This window comes from Xiphias gladius, chromosome 22 (genome assembly GCF_016859285.1).
Source record: "Xiphias gladius isolate SHS-SW01 ecotype Sanya breed wild chromosome 22, ASM1685928v1, whole genome shotgun sequence".
Classification (NCBI taxonomy): Eukaryota; Metazoa; Chordata; class Actinopteri; order Istiophoriformes; family Xiphiidae; genus Xiphias; species Xiphias gladius.
In genome coordinates this window covers 30,088,194-30,105,611 of record NC_053421.1, presented here as the reverse complement: position 1 = coordinate 30,105,611, position 17,418 = coordinate 30,088,194, and the positions used below count along the sequence as shown (strand labels likewise).

Genomic DNA, 17,418 nt, shown 5'->3' with positions numbered 1-17,418 from the left:
TATTATAAATAATTATACTGCTTATAAATTGTCTATACTTGACGTGTATTTGTAGACAGTCATTGTTTCATTCATAAAGAAACAACAACAGCGGCAGTGTTAAATTGTTAATAAATGGATCAATGGCTGATTGTATGAAATAATGAAAAACAAAGCTGCATCGTCAGTGTCTCTTCGTCGTCTTAGCTAAATCTCATAATCATACATGGAAATTTACCTGTTTGGCATAAAAACAAACGAGATTCTGAGACCATCCAATAAGAAGGCTGGGAAAGCTGTATGAGCATATTGTTTTAATGTCTTTATTTAACCTTGTTCTGTTGTTTTATTTATTGTATTTATTTTTCAATCTCATTTCATCGATTTATTTATTATATAAGTATATATCAAATGTGTATAAGGTAAGGTAAGATAATCCTTTACTGATCCCCAGAGGGAAAATTCAGGCGTTGCAGCAGCACACAGACCGAAACAAGTAAAAAACTGAATAATGAAGATCAAATGTAAGTAATAATAGAATGAAAAATAGACTATACAAAAGCAATTAAACTCAAAACTACGAGGTAGGCAACTTTACACAGTACCCATCTAATACTCTAGTACTGTCTCAGAAGGTATATGGAAGAGCAATGCGACACCAGACATTAAATACACGATCTTTTATCCTGTCATATTCACACAAACTAAGATATTTTATGTCTTTGATGCAGTCACACATATTTTATTGGTCAATACCCTTTTCCTTTGAGACATATATTTCATTTCAGTTGCTGTTTTACCATTTGAAATAACAGTTTCTCCCTTTTTCCAGTTTTCAACCAAACTGAATTTTCCTTGTTTGTCATGTAACTGTCTTCTCGTCTTTTATCTTTAGTTTTCTCTTGTATGGACGACAGGTCTGAGGTACAGTACTGACTGATGCTGACTATGTAGTAGTTGTAGTAATATCAGGAGTGAAAGCTGCAGAAGTAACTGAATGACTTCAGAATATAAAGTAGTGCGTGTATTTGGTGTTAACCCTTAAGTGTCTGAGTTCACATTCATTTTTATTTTTACACTTTTACTAATGTCAGAGGGAAATATTTAACTTTTTACTGCGCTGCATTTAACCGACAGCTGGAGTCACTGGTTACTCTGCAGATTATTGTTCATACAAATCATAACCTGCTTTTAAAACAAGGTCATTGTTCAGTGAAAAAAATCTCCCTCTTATCAAGTCATTTTCATCTGGACGTAAAAAGACGTAGAAGGAATATTTCAGCTCATTTCAAACTGTTCTAATGTCAGATTTTCCGTAACTCTGGTGGCGGGACCTGTTGTATTTCGTCTAGTTTGAAGATACAGACGCTCATTTCTACAACAGTGTGAAAAATCTCTAAATTAAAAACCAGTCAAAATCGTCAGACCGCGTTGCCACAATAACGTTTTTAGGATTCAGTTATAGGCAGAAATGTTTTTATAAGTTTTGAGGTTTTTATACATTAAAACTACCCAGCACTTAATAAGTAAGACTTTGAACGCAGGACTTGTATCAGAGTATTTTCACGTCGTTGTAGTGAAAATTTTCCTGAAGTAAAAAAATAAAAAAATAATAATAATAATAAATACAATATATTTGTTATCCTTTACTTACATATAATGACTTTAATCCTCGTCGTCAGAGGAAGGTTTGGGTGACATGGAAAATACGATGTCTGAGATTAATTTTATAATTCTGAGAAAAACAAAAACAGTTAAAGAGAATAGTCACAGGATAAAAATACTAAGGATAAAATGATTTTGACAGAATTTTTGACAGATTTTATCCTGAAGGACAATTACAAGAGTAACGTATAAAGTTCAATGTTCTGATGGAGAAATAAAGAAGCATTGATTGTTTTTATCATAAAGATTTATTTTGAATCAACAGCAAATGTTAGAGTTATAGACCCTTTCAGTATAAAAGCCTTTAAAATGTGATAAAAAGTTGAAAGAGAAAAAAAACCTGATGACAGAATAAATAATCTGACAGATCAGAATGGAGCCCAATCACAAAGTACACGGGATATGATGTCCCCAAGAGCAGAAAATCAATCTTTGGTAGATAATCCATAAAAATAACAATAAATAAACTGTCAGCGACATGTTAAAGGGACAGTCCCACATAAAACTAGAGCAACCAGAAATCTGACATCACTGTGTGAAGAAGGCAGGTTGAGAAACAGCTTTCCAGCAGCTAAAGGGTCATTTCACTCAAACTACAAACTATATACACTATGTTCTCACTCCTGTGAAATTACAGTGGCATGAAAAGAAGTTTGGGCCCCCCAGGTCAAAGTTTCTGTTACTGTGAGTAGAAGAAGAACCGATCTCCAAAAGCCGTAAAGTTAAAGGTGAAACATTCTTTTCAACACCTGAAGCAAGATTATCTTTTTTTTATTTCAATCTTTTACAGTTTACACCCAAACTTTCATGTGATGCTCCTTTCCTTTTTTTCACTCTAAACTTGTACAAAACAAAATTTCATTCACTGATCTTGTTTCAAATGTAGTAAAGAACGTTTCACCTTTAACTTTGCGGCTTTTGGAGATCGGTTCTTCTTCTACTCACTTGACTATTCACAGTAGCAGAAGTTTTGACCTGGGGGGCCCAAACTTTTTCATACCTCTGTATATTGTGAATATTTTTCAGACTCAAACTTTGACGAGTGCTGTTTTCAAGTTGAGATGTTAAGATGTATGAAGCATAACAAGAACCAGGTCCGTCGTATGTAATGTAGAAGTTAAAATGAGGGACCAGTAGAAATCTACAAGCCTGGACAAAAAAAAAGAGAAAATCAGCTACGGAAGTTTACTGACGACAAAAGATGTGACCGAGCACAGAACCAGTGTTCAGTCTGCCGGTCGACCCGTCAGAGTTCACAGGTACAGATTCAGGTGCAGAATCATGAGCCTAACAACTGTGTAACTACACTTGAGCAGCAATAATATAAAGACCGAAGCTGCTCGCGCTCGGTCTGAACCTCCTGAACACAAACTCAAAGTGCGTTGACGCTAAAAGACCAAAATCACATTCAGTTTGTTGGCACATGATCCGGTTTTGAAGCTGTTACGTCGGACCCTCTCTGAGAGTCCCATTAATTTCTAAGTAGAAATAAGCTGAGAATCAAAGCGTCCGTGTTCTTCGAGTTCAGTTGGGTTTTGTACCCTGATTTTCGGAGGCAGGTGTCGAGTTTTTTATGACTTCTTTCTCCATTTTCATGATTAATTTTTGGAGAGAAAATGATGAGAAAAACTAATCCACTCCAAAAAACTAACGCTTCAAACAAATAATAATAATGATACTAAAATGAATATGGGCTGTGGCTACATTCAGAGTGGCAGCTTTTTCAGAACAGGTGTGGTGTATGTCAAACATACCAGTGAACTTCAGATCCACATGTTCACGGTAACTGAACCTGCAGGACAAACGGTACGAGTCCTAACAGATGAGCAATATATTCAACAGCTGCTTTTTTACCTTGTGTGGACTTTAACCCGACCCCGATGCCTGCATCTGTCTAACACGGTGGATCAGTGACCTCCTTTGACCTCAGGAGCTCGGAATCCAGAGCAGCCACAGGAAACTGACAGCGGACTCAGGATCGCTCAGGACTCCTCAAACCTGATTCAGCTCAGGATTAGTTTTGTGCTCTCAAATCTTTTGTCGCCATTGTTAGTCCATAAAAATATGACTGGACAGATGCCACGACCGAAGGTTTTTGTCTTTCACGTTTTGTGCGAACTGACCCTTTAAAGTGTCAGTCTGGAAGATTTTCAGGTAAGAAGCAGCCACGGTGGCTGTTAGAGGAAGAGCTGCAGGCGACAGGCTGCAGCTCCACCTCCGCCTCCGCCTCCACCTCCCCCTCCGCCTCCTCAGCCAGGTACCCAGCTCCTGTCACTGTGTCCTGATGTTCAGACTCTCAGAATGAAGGGAAAAGGACAATTGCTGCCCGACGTGTTTACTAAAACCACGGTGGTTGGAATTCTGGGACATGTAGTTTTAGACCACATCTGCATTCACCACCAGAAACTACAGGTGGCGCCAAATCAACCTGGACTGGAATCTTCCGGACTGACACTTTAACATGTGACACTGGATGCCGGTATCTGTGGAAACTCATTTGATTGACAGGAGGAAAGAGATGCTGTGGTTGGTTGATTGTCTGAAGCCTGGAGGTCTGTACCTGTCTGAACCGACCAATGACCTGCAGTGTGTTTGTTTACACCTGTCTGTAGGAGGACAGGGTGGGTGGGGCTTATCAACCCTGTTAGGTTGGATGGTGTCAGGTGTCTGTCCGTCACAGAGACATTCAGATGATATGACATCACAGCTCCTTTTCTGTTTCCAGCTGCGGACGAATCCTCCACTGGTTCAAACACACCTGCAGCCTTCAGAGAAAACACACACACACACACACACACCTGTTGCAGTTTGTCAGAGTGTGTGTTCTCGCGGCGGCAGCGTGTGCAGCACCTGGTCAAGCAGTTGCAGCGCTCGGTGCAGGTGAACCTCCAACCAGCAGGGGGTGTCTTTGATGCTCTGTCGCGGGTAATCACACCCCCAACCTTTAACGAAGCTCAGACGCACGATACATAACCTGCGCAGGTCGTCCACCCCCAGACCTGCTGCCGAACACACACCTGGAAGGAGACAGGAACTTCACTGTTACGCTATCCTGAAGGGAAAGTACAGTTTCTTTATTTTGAGATATAACATCAGTGCTGTGCTTAAGAATTTCCCAACAGAACCACCTGATCCCACCCACACAGAAACGGGACACACACACACACACACACACACACACACACACACACACCAGTAACAGAGACAGACGGAGACAACACACTCCTAAGAGAAAATACACAAGATATCACCGATGCAGTTCTAAAAGAAACATGCTGTTGTCTGACACGTTAACTCTGTCACATGGTCCCTGTCCAGGTGTTGTCCAGTCCCTGAGAATAATTTATCATCCAGTCGTTACTGTTGTGTGGCTCCAGTCCTTCAGTGATTGTAGAAAAGAAGATAAAAACCTAAAATCTGCTAAAATAGGAAGTTTTTATGAAAAATAACAGCAAATCTTCATCCAGAGTTACTGGATTTTGGGTTCGTGTCCTGCCTTCATCTCTCCTTCAATTCCAGCAGCTGCAGAAGCTTTTGAACCTGCTGCAGGTGCTGAAGAAATGACGTGAAATTACATGAACTAACCCTGAAACCTTTTGATTCTACTCAGGAGTTGCTGGAGGTTTTGTCCCATTCCAGTTGGCTGTTAGTACACATGTACTAACAGCCAACTGCCAATAAACACTCAATAAACTGTTGATCAGTGGCCCCTCACATTAAAACCCATGCTTATCTTGATATGTGATGTGATTTAACACGTTCTTTATGAACACAGTGGCGACTTTACACCTCAGAGATCTTCCTCTTGGTTTTATTCCCTGAACTGAGTAAGAGAAATGAAAAGACAGGGAGCAGCTACAGCCAACCTTTACTCCATCTTGTGACTGACAAGATATTTTCGGAGAATAAAGTTGTAATTTTGAGAGAAAAAATAATAATATTACGACAAAAAGTCTTGATCAAAATCATGATATCATGGGAGTAAGGTTGTAGTATTACGAGAAAGTATATTTAAAAACAAGGTGTATGTTGTAATTGGATTAAGTAGATTGGATTACAGGTGCACGTTTTTTACTTTCACTCTGAACATTGTGCAGCTGTGTTCATCTCATTATATTAAAAGTATTTTTTTTCTCATTATGTGACTTTTTAAAAATATTTTGACTTAAGACTTTATTCTCAAAACATTCTGACTTTTTTATCCTGAGATATTTCAACTTAATTCTCAGAACCTCGGTTTGTTTTTTCTAACAGTGGCACCGACACAAACTGACCGGTTACACACAGATTTATTACTGATAATGTCACCTGCTGCAGCCCAAAGCCTCCATACTGACTCACAACAGAGAGACAGACGGCTACCCAGAGAGAGAGAGACGAGTGATACTCACTGACAGCGGGGGCGATTCCTCCCACACTGTTCGGTCCAGGAATCACACCAACAACCGCAGCGGCCTGAGTCACTACAGCTGCCTGAGCCGCTGCTGCCTGCTGCTGCATCTGTCTGTGACACTGCCGCAGGTCAAACACCTGGAGAGACAGACAGGTGAGAGAGTAGGCGAAGCAGGCAGAACAGTCCTCAGGTTCTTCAGCAGTGCCACACAGCGTCAAAAATACCATTTCTTCTCAGAGTCCTAACTCATTCACATGTGAACACAGACATGAAACACTTATTTTTTAGAATTGATGTGTTACACTTCCAACGATATCATGATCCCCGATGTCCGTCAAGAACAAACCCACTTAGAAACCAGAGGAAAAAGAGGCTGCGGAGCTTCATTCAGAATCTTCATGTTTTCAAGTTTCCTTCAGCATCACAGTGATCCGGTGACAGTTGTCTGTACATCCATGGCTACACTGCAACAGGAGCTGATCACAGCTGATTCAGCATAATTTTAAGGGCGACAATTTTCCAAATGTAGGCAAAAAATAAAAGGCTCAATTTTTCCTGAGGTGGGGCCCACAGTTTAATAGCATTGTAATATTGTTCCTCCAAAGACTAGTTCCAGAAAACTGTATCTGCAGTTTGGATACAAACAAAAGATTCAGATGGAGCTTTATGTCAGTGTGGTCAACAGAGACGAACAGCAGAGTGTCGTCTATGTATCAACACACTTGCCTTGATGTAGGCGCCGGGGTAGATCTTGTGAACTCCGTCTCCAGGTGCTCGGCCAGCCTCTCGATCCAGGTAGAAACTCTGAACGAACACCGAGTGATCGCTAAGGCAACGCATCCAGACGTCCCCCTCCCCCCGACATTCCAGCTGAACCCCCCGACCGATGTGGAGCCTGCAGGATAATAACATGCAGAAAAAGAACAAAAGTTGTTGAGTAATAATATTATATGAGACAGAAGGCTGTCGAAGTACTGTCCCTCACTGTAAGGCTTACCTCAGACTAGATGTGTTTTAAATAATAAAACAATACTGACATTACTACTCCTATTGCACCTCCTCCTGCTGCTATCAGTACTCTTACTGGTCTGACTGCTCAGACTGGTCACCTGGCACGGTGGCTGGCAGCAGTACGGTGGACATTGCTCAGCTGTCCCAGACAGAAACGATCTCCTCCTGAAGGATCCACATATCCATCCACCGTCACCAAAGGACAGCTGGACTGGACCTTAAACATCTCCCCGACCTGAACGTCCAACTCAAAGTACGAGATCGAGCACCAGAACTCTGGACCTGAGAGACACCGGAGGACAGAGTGAGAAGGTCCAACACAGACAGAGAGAGGCGGGTAAAAAGTGAGGACATTTCTTGACAGATGTAATACCTGGGTGGTTGGACACTGGTTGTGGATACGGAGCAGTACTGTGATGCTGTGACCCTGCAGGCACAAACAGTCAGACTCAGTATGATGTACTACTTCACAGTACTACAGCACTTTATTACCTGCTGTACTTTAATATTTCACATTGACGGTCACATGATGTCGTACAGAAGTGAGTACTGGGGGCGTGGTGATGTTGATGTAATGGAGGCTGCTGGTGGCTCCGCCCACTCTGTTGAGGTCCTGCGGGGCTGTAGGGGGCGGGGCTGTTTACTGTCCAGGTGGCTGCAGAGACACCCAGGACACAGGTGAGCTTCATCTGTCCAATATTACTCATAATACTGTAGTATGTCTTCTACTACTACTACGGTGGTTCGACCACTTCTGCTTCTGCTCTGCCTCTACTAGTGCTGCTGCACAGTGGATCTAAAAAGTCCACACAACCCTGTTAAAATGTGCAGGCTTATGTGAAGTAAAGAAATTAAACTAAGATATATCACTTCAGAACTTTTTACACTTTAATGTGACCTCTAACCTATAAAATCCAACTGAAAAACAAACTGAAACTGTTTAGGGAAAAATAAAAACTACAAAACTTACAATAACCTGGTTGCAGAAGTGTGCACACCCTGAAACGAATACTTTGTTGAAGCACCTTTTGATTTTTCTTACAGCACTCTGTCTTTTTCGGTTGGAGTCTATTAACTCGGCACATCTCGACTTGGCAATATTTGCCAACTCTTCCTTCCAAAACTTTAGTCTTCTTCTGGTGAAGCCTTTGCTTTGTTGATTTGGATGTATGCTTTGGCTCTATGTCTCTGAAAGGAGAACCCTCTCCATTGCCAGCTCTCTGGCAGACACCTTAAGGTTTGCGCCAAAATCGTCTGATATTTGGAGCCATTCATAATTCCCTCCAACTTGACCCCAGTTCCGGCAGAAGAAAAGCACCCCAAAGCATGATGCCGCCACCACCATGCTTCACCGTCGATATGGTGTTCTTTCGCTGATGTGCTGTGTTGTTTTTGTGCCAATCCTACCTTTTGGAATTATGGCTAAAAAGTTACATCCTGGTCTGATAAGACCATAACACATTTTTCAACGTTGTTTTGGGAGACTTGATGGTTATTTTTTTGGAAATTTAGCTGGGCATGGATGTTTTTTTCATGAGAAAAGGCTTCCGACTCGCCACCCTACCCCATGACCCAGGCATACTGTATGAAGATTATGGGAGATTGCTGTCACATGTGTGGAGCAACCAGTACCTGCCAGGAATTCCTGCAGCCTCCCTGACCAGTCCTGTTCTTGGTAATGTCACTGTTTTGCCATATTTTCTCCACTTGTCGATGGTTGTCTTCACTGTGTTCCAGGGTTTATCTAACGCCTTGGAAATTCTGTCGCACCCCTCTCCTCATCAATACCTTTCAACAATGAGATCCCGTTCACGCTCTGGAAGCTCTTTGTGCCTTTTGCAGTAGGATGCAATTAAGATGTCAGGAAAATCCTACAGCGACAGCTGAACTTTTTTTGTTCGGGCTTCATCAGAGTCACTTTAACTGTTGGAAGGGGGAAACTAACTACCACTGAACATGGGCTTGAATGTAATTGGTTGATTCACAGCCACATCCCCAGTTAAAAGAGGCTGTGCACACTTACACAACCAGGTTATTCTCAGTTTATTTTTTTCCTAAAAGGTTTCAGTTTGTTTTTCACTACTATTTTGACTACTACTGTCGCTACTACTGTTACTCTAATACTGGTAGTCTCACTACTGCTACTGCTACTACTGCTACTGATACTACTACTACTGCTACTGCAACTACTGCTACTACTACTACTGCTACTGCTACTACTACTACTACTACTGCTACTGCTACTGCTACTGTTACTACTACTACTGCTAATACTACTGCTACTGCTACTACTACTACTACTACTACTGCTACTGCTGCTACTGCTACTGTTACTACTACTACTGCTAATACTACTGCTACTGCTACTACTACTACTACTACTGCTAATACTACTGCTACCATATTACTACTACTGCTACTACTGCTACTGCTAATACTACTGCTACTACTGCTACTACTACTATTACTGTAATACTGGTAGTCTCACTAATGCTACTGCTACTACTACTACTGCTTATACTACTGCTACTGTTACTACTACTAATGCTACTACTGCTACTGCTACTACTACTGCTACTGTTACTACTACTACTGCTTCTACTGCTACTGCTACTACTGCCACTGTTTCTTTTACTATTGCTACTATTCCCATTAGTACTACTACTGCTAGTACTTGTAGTACTGGTATATTGCTATTCCAGATCCTGACCCCTTCACACAGTGTAACCAACTGTACTACAAACATCCCCATGGTTTATCTGAGCACAGTACAGGTATATTACCATTTTTGGGGGGGCTGCTGTACTCGGGGCTCTGCTGTTGTGGTGAGGTGGGGGTGGGAGGGTGAGGGGGCTGAGGGGTGCGGGGAGGGTTTGGGTGAGGCGGTGAGGCCTGACCCCCGTGGTTCTGAGGTGGGGCGATCTGAAGGAGACCCGGGCCCTCGCCGCCGACACCGACACCCCCACCGAGACCCCCGGTGACGACGCCTCCACTCCTACCACAAACAACTCCGCCGGCAGACAGAGCTGCAGGCGTCATGGAGCTGCTGCCTGCAGGACAGAACGCAGAGTTATTATTATTGTTATCTATAATTATGAAACTTTTAACTTTGAATTCATTTCAAAAGATCTGTATCCGACAGTGACCTGGAGGAGACAGAGGCATGCTGGGATACATGCTGACAGGGCGGGGCTGGTTGTAGGGGTCGGGATGGGGGGGCAGGTCGATCTGCAGGCAGTCCTGAATGAACTCTTCCTTTATCAGTGACTGAGGAGCTGAAGGAAGATAAGAGCTGTTAAACAACAGATGCCATAAGAAGTGACTGCAGTGTGAGGCCAACTGACAGCAGGAACATACAGTCAGTGTCATGTCTGTAGTGAACATCAAGAGTCAGACTAAACACACTGAGACCAGAAACACCCTGCTGACTCTGCGTTTCTGTTTTTAGAGGATATACTGAAACCCAAACACAGACCCAGATATTTAAATGTCTCCACGGGGAAGAACAAACGTGTTTATTTAAAGCTGTGACCACGTTACCATCAGTTCGGTCCCCACAGGCTTTTTTCTATTGAAGCAAAGGTTCATCATTAAGCCTCAATTAAGCAATACCTCATTTCATTAGTAACCAGACGTAGATTACCACAAAATACCAGCCCATACTGATGACTTAGCTGTTCTTAGACTGTTTGACTAGTTTGGGGTCCTTGTCAATGGGAGTCCAACACATCCAAGCTAAACTCTCCGTCCACACAGAGTCCTGTTTGTGTGATGCTGATAAGGCATAGAGGGAGGTCTGATCTGCATTTTTTGCCCATTTAACAGCTCTTTTTATCTTTATATATATAACGTAACAGAATACTGAGGTAATGAAGGTAGGATGATGTTTGATAGCAACATTATCAGAACCACGGACCACTGTCAGTGTCATTGAGTACTATGAGGTTACAGACATTATGTGACTTCACTTAACGTAAAGCAATGAGTCATGAAGGCACGTGACACAAATCTACATTATGTTGCTTTACATTATGTGACGTGAAGGTGCGTTATTTCACATGACATGAAGTAGCCTTACTGTATGTTATGTGACGTAAAGCTACATGATGTTACTTTACATTACATGACATTACATGAAGCTTCATTACTATGTTATGTGACCTGAAGCTACGTTACATGAAGCTACGTTACACAAAGCTACTTTATGCAAAGCTATGTTGCCCGAAGCTTTGTGACGTGACGTGAAGCCATGTTACATGAAGCTATGTGACGTGACGTGAAGCCATGTTACATGAAGCTTTGTGACGTGACGTGAAGTCATGTTACATGAAGCTATGTGACGTGACGTGAAGTCATGTTACATGAAGCTATGTGACGTGACGTGAAGCCATGTTACATGAAGTTATGTGACGTGACGTGAAGCCATGTTACATGAAGCTATGTGACGTGAAGCTACATTATGTGAGGCTACGTGCCCGGATGTGAAGCCATGTTACGTGACACGATGCTAAGCGATGTTTTGTTATGCTACGTGACATGAAGTCATGTGACATCAATCTACGTGACGCAAATCTACTTTATGTTGCGTTACATAATGTGACGTGAAGCTACGTTACATGAAGGTACATTTTGTCACATGACATGAAGTAGCCTTACTGTATGTCATGTGACGTAAAGCTACATGATGTTACTTTACATTGTCATGACATTACATGAAGCTTCATTACTATGTTATGTGACCTGAAGCTACGTTACGTGAAGCTACGTTACACAAAGCTACTTTATGCAAAGCTATGTTGCACGAAGCTATGTGACGTGACGTGAAGCCATGTTACATGAAGCTATGTGACGTGACGTGAAGCCATGTTACATGAAGCTATGTGACGTGACGTGAAGTCATGTTACATGAAGCTTTGTGACATGACGTGAAGCCATGTTACATGAAGTTATGTGACGTGACGTGAAGCCATGTTACATGAAGCTATGTGACGTGAAGCTACATTATGTGAGGCTACGTGCCCGGATGTGAAGCCATGTTACGTGAAGCTATGTGACGTGAAGCTACATTATGTGAGGCTACGTGCCCGGATGTGAAGCCATGTTACGTGACACGACGCTAAGCGATGTTTTGTTATGCTACGTGACATGAAGTCATGTGACATCAATCTACGTGACGCAAATCTACTTTATGTTGCGTTACATTATGTGACGTGAAGCTACGTTACATGAAGGTACATTTTGTCACATGACATGAAGTAGCCTTACTGTATGTCATGTGACGTAAAGCTACATGATGTTACTTTACATTACATGACATTACATGAAGCTTCATTACTATGTTATGTGACCTGAAGCTACGTTAAGTGAAGCTACGTTACACAAAGCTACTTTATGCAAAGCTATGTTGCACGAAGCTTTGTGACGTGACGTGAAGCCATGTTACATGAAGCTATGTGACGTGATGTGAAGCCATGTTACATGAAGCTTTGTGACGTGACGTGAAGTCATGTTACATGAAGCTATGTGACGTGACGTGAAGCCATGTTACATGAAGCTTTGTGACGTGACGTGAAGCCATGTTACATGAAGCTTTGTGACATGACGTGAAGCCATGTTACATGAAGCTTTGTGACGTGACGTGAAGCCATGTTACATGAAGCTATGTGACGTGACGTGAAGCCATGTTACATGAAGCTATGTGACGTGACGTGAAGCCATGTTACATGAAGCTTTGTGACGTGACGTGAAGCCATGTTACATGAAGCTATGTGACGTGACGTGAAGCCATGTTACATGAAGCTATGTGACGTGACGTGAAGCCATGTTACATGAAGTTATGTGACGTGACGTGAAGCCATGTTACATGAAGCTATGTGACGTGAAGCTACATTATGTGAGGCTACGTGCCCGGATGTGAAGCCATGTTACGTGACACGATGCTAAGCGATGTTTTGTTATGCTACGTGACATGAAGTCATGTGACATCAATCTACGTGACGCAAATCTACTTTATGTTGCGTTACATAATGTGACGTGAAGCTACGTTACATGAAGGTACATTTTGTCACATGACATGAAGTAGCCTTAATGTATGTTATGTGATGTAAAGCTACGTGATTTTACCTTACGTTACATGACGTTACATGAAGCTTCATTACTATGTTATGTGAAGTGAAGCTGCGTTACACAAAGCTATGTGTCATGAAGCTACATGATGTGATGTGAAGCTATGTTATGTGAAGCTTCTTTACGCAGTGAGACGTGACCTGTGCATGTTGCAATTTAGTGTCAGTACAGTATGTTCCCTGAGAATAAAATTTTAAATCACCAACAGTGTCTAATGACTGTCATCACAAACAATAACAGGTGGTAAGTAGCAGGAAAGCAGCTGGTTCTGTTGTTCTGTGAGGGTGACCATGAACGGGAACGCTGTGGCGCCATCTTGTGTTAACCAGTGTGATACCACAATAATATGTTGGTCAGTCTGTTGTCATGTGCGTCAGGTGTTCCCTTGGGACGACTCGGTATGATGAAAATTACTGTCAGTGTAGAGTGCGTGGTCTTCACCTGTAGCGGCGGAGGACGCCACCCTCTCGTAGTGGTAGGGGTTCACACACACGCTGTCGTACTTCAGGTCGAATGCAAACTGACAGAACTTTACGTGTTTCAGCTCGTTCTTATGGAGGTCAGGCCAACGCCACAGACGGGCATAGATCACATGAGGGAAACCTTTCCTACCTGCTACCTGTAGGCAGACACACAGGTGAGAGACAGGTGAGAGACAGACAGGTGAGAGAGAGGCAGACAGGTGAGAGGGAGACAGGTGAGAGGGAGACAGACAGGTGAGAGGGAGACAGTTGAGAGAGAGGCAGGTGAGAGGGGGACAGACAGGTGAGAGAGAGACAGGTGAGAGAGAGGCAGACAGGTGAGAGAGAGACAGATGAGAGGGAGACAGACAGGTGAGAGACAGACAGGTGAGAGAGAGACAGACAGTTGAGAGAGAGACAGTTGAGAGATAGGCAGGTGAGAGGGGGACAGACAGGTGAGAGAGAGACAGGTGAGAGAGAGGCAGACAGGTGAGAGAGAGACAGGTGAGAGACAGGTGAGAGGGAGACAGGTGAGAGGGAGATAGACAGGTGAGAGGGAGACAGGTGAGAGACAGACAGATAGTTGAGAGAGAGACAGGTGAGAGGGGAACAGACAGGTGAGAGAGAGACAGGTGGGAGGGGGACAGACAGGTGAGAGAGAGACAGGTGAGAGGGGAACAGACAGGTGAGGGACAGGCAGGTGAGGGACAGATGAGAGAGAGGCAGACAGGTGAGAGACACACAGACAGGTGAGAGAGAGACAGGTGGGAGGGGGAAAGACAGGTGAGAGAGAGACAGGTGAGAGGGAGACAGACAGGGGAGGGACGGACAAGTGAGAGACAGATAGATGAGAGACAGACAGAGAGCTGAGAGACAGGCAGACAGGTGAGAGACAGACAGACCGACAGACAGGTGACAGGGAGACAGACAGCTGCGGGACAGGCAGGTGAGTGACAGATTGATGAGAGACAGACAGACAGGGGAGAGACAGACAGGTGAGAGGCAAGCTGACAGACAGACAGGGAGCGCCGCAGACAGTCAGAGAGGAAACATCCTTCATGGAAATTTAAATAAACTCTGAGTCATGGTGAGCAGAGGTTACCACGGAAACATTTGTCTGTCTGTGTGTGTGTGTGTGTGTGTGTGTGTGTGTGTGTGTGTGTGTACCAGGTGATGCAGAGTTAACCTGTCAGGCCAAACCTAGACCATGACATCATGTCTGACCTCACGTATATGTGTGTGTGTGTGTGTGTGTGTTTGTGTGTGGTCCAGGTATTACTCATGTTGTGGGGACCAAATGTGTTTATACAGTCACATTATGGGGACTTGTATTCCTTATGGGGACAATAAACAAGTCCCCATAATGTAAAGCATTACATTTCAAAGTGAAGACATGTTTTAATGTTAGGTTAAGGTTAAGGTTAGGCTAGGTTAAGGTTATGCAAGTAGTAGTTACGATTCAGGTAGGAGTAAGTCTCCAGGAAATGAGTGTGTGTGGGGCTCTCTATCTTTGTGAAGACCAGTTTGAGTTACAGACCTTATAGAGTGAGAAAATTTTTGGGAAAGTGAGGACATTTTGTCTGGACCTTACACATTCAACGGGCTGTTTGAGGTTTCAGACCTGGTTTTAGGGTTCAGGTTAGAATCAGGCTTAGGTTAGGGTAAGAGGCTAGGGAATGCATTATGTCAGTTGGTGTCTTCACAAAGCTTGAGGTACAACGTGTGTGTGTGTGTGTGTGTGTGTGTGTGTGTGTGTGTGTGTGTGTGTGTGTGTGTGTGTGGGGGGGGGTTTTACTCTCAGACGGTCAGACTTCAACACACCGTGAAATGATCCTGGTTCTGGTTTTCTGAGCAGCCGACTGATCGGAGTCGAGGGTCTGAGGACCGAGGGGGCTGTCTGCTGTACTGACTGTTAAAGCCCCTTCAGGTACGTGTGTGATCGGTGATACTGGGTTGAATAAATATGTGACTAGACTTGAACACTGATCCAGTTGTTGCTCCCTTTCACAGCTATATTCAGGATGTGTCCACTGACCCTCGGCCCCTCTATCACCCTGCAGGTCATACAAACCACGGCACTGTCTTGAATGTGCTCGGGCAAGTGCTGCCAGAAAATAGCTGGAAAAGCTTCAGTTAGTGCAGAACAGAGCAGCAGTAAAGGTTACCCCTGTTCAGTCAGAGCAGGTGGAGATAAAATGCAGCTGATCTGACAGTGTCAATGCTTTTACGCGCTTATTCCGTCACTGCAGCTCAGAACAACGTGATGATACATGGATCACGTGTTCAGAACAGTTTGTTCATCAGTGGACAAAAAAAGATGTACAGAATAATTCACAACCTTATTTATAGCTTTAGTCTTACTTCAACATGGGGAAATGATTTCTAGTGTTTCTGCAGCGTCTTATTCTTTCCAGGTATGTGATCATATTCTTTACATTTCACCCTGTTTAATTTCATCTTCTGCTGTCGCTGGAACCACATCTCCCCACAAGTTCCGCCGTTTCATCTCATGTCATATCAAGAGCTTCATTTGTGGTTCTGATGACGTGGCTTCTGATTAACACCTCCACCTTTCACATGCACACTGTCGGAGCCGGATTATTAAACCCAGAGGAAACGGAGCCGGCTGATGACCAGCTTCATGATACCAGTTATCCGGGACGGCTGATTTTAGTCTCAGTGAAGCAGGTAACCCAAAGAGATCCAGACTGAGCTGGACTCGCGTCGTGGTCCAGGTCCCTGAACTCTTTTATGTACAAGAAAGTCAGACGGCACCAGCAAGTGAGGTGAAATCATCTCAGCAAGTTTCTGTCAATAAAAACACTACAGTCACTAGGATTACACTTGATTCAAGAAGTAAGGTGATTCGTGTCATAAACAGGTGAAATAATGCCACTTTATTGGCTGATTTGTACAGGTGTTTACAGGATGAGGGGTTATTATGGTTCAGTAACAGACTGAACAACAGCTTCAGATCAAGAGTTTTTGCAGTTCAGACACACACGCTGAAGCAGCCTATCAGAGCAGTGTGTGTTCTGTGTGTGCACAGGTGAAGGGCAGGGATAAGACTCCCCAGACACAACATTCACACACACGCACACACAGGGGAAAAAACATCCGCCTCTACAAGTCACTCAGCTTCACTGTTTCTTCAAAGCAGAAAAAAATGCAGTGTGGAGACCGGACTCAGAGTGGATATGCTGACACACCTGACACCTAGCAAACAGACTCCTCTTAGAATCAGGCCCAGGTTTGTTTCATCATAGGAGGAATCTGACTCTGAGTGCAGATTCAGCTCATAATTCTCTGTAGGTTCCTCACTACCACCGATTCCTGAACACCGGCTTCTCCTACAGTGGGATCATAAACATCCATCACAGTCAACAGACCCACTTACTGCTTCAGCTCTGACATGCTGTACTTACTGCCAGTGTGTGCGCAGTTTTCTTGTCCCGTGAAGGATTTTTGGTCACATTTCTGTTTGATCTCCAAATAAAGTGGTTTAGATTACCTGGATAAACTGCTGGTTTGTTTGGTAAATGTTGGGACAAAGCTGAAGATCAGCTGAAAGCTACAAAAACGGGACAAACCAACACCAAGACCGTTTCCACCGTCACAGATGTTTTAGTCTCTGACAGTCAGGAGTTAGTGAACTTTGTAAAACGAAGCCAACTTCAGGTAAAGCTGTTTATTCACCTGTCCGTCTCCCTCGACAACACGCAAGCGACTTCGTATCTGAGGTCAGTCGCAAATACAGAACATAATTAGAGCTGAAAGGATTAG

At 43.4% G+C, this 17,418-nt stretch overlaps 1 protein-coding gene across 5 annotated transcripts in view; it reads right to left on the bottom strand.

The window, feature by feature from the left end:
• Nucleotides 1-2,569: 2,569 nt before the first annotated feature.
• The window catches only part of LOC120783821 (mothers against decapentaplegic homolog 4-like), a 25,402-nt gene continuing 10,553 nt past the window's right edge, over nt 2,570-17,418 (bottom strand). For 4 of the 5 annotated variants that reach the window (XM_040117079.1, XM_040117082.1, XM_040117080.1 and 1 more), the window contains 9 exons: nt 13,616-13,793; nt 10,195-10,323; nt 9,832-10,098; nt 7,587-7,703; nt 7,422-7,475; nt 7,147-7,330; nt 6,764-6,932; nt 6,036-6,174; nt 2,570-4,661 (listed from right to left, as the gene is read on the bottom strand). In XM_040117079.1, coding sequence (XP_039973013.1) covers nt 4,456-4,661; nt 6,036-6,174; nt 6,764-6,932; nt 7,147-7,330; nt 7,422-7,475; nt 7,587-7,703; nt 9,832-10,098; nt 10,195-10,323; nt 13,616-13,793 — 1,443 coding nt within the window. In that variant the 3' untranslated portion in view covers nt 2,570-4,455. The remainder of the gene's footprint in view (nt 4,662-6,035; nt 6,175-6,763; nt 6,933-7,146; nt 7,331-7,421; nt 7,476-7,586; nt 7,704-9,831; nt 10,099-10,194; nt 10,324-13,615; nt 13,794-17,418) is intronic. The other variant, XM_040117083.1, reaches the window with a different exon arrangement.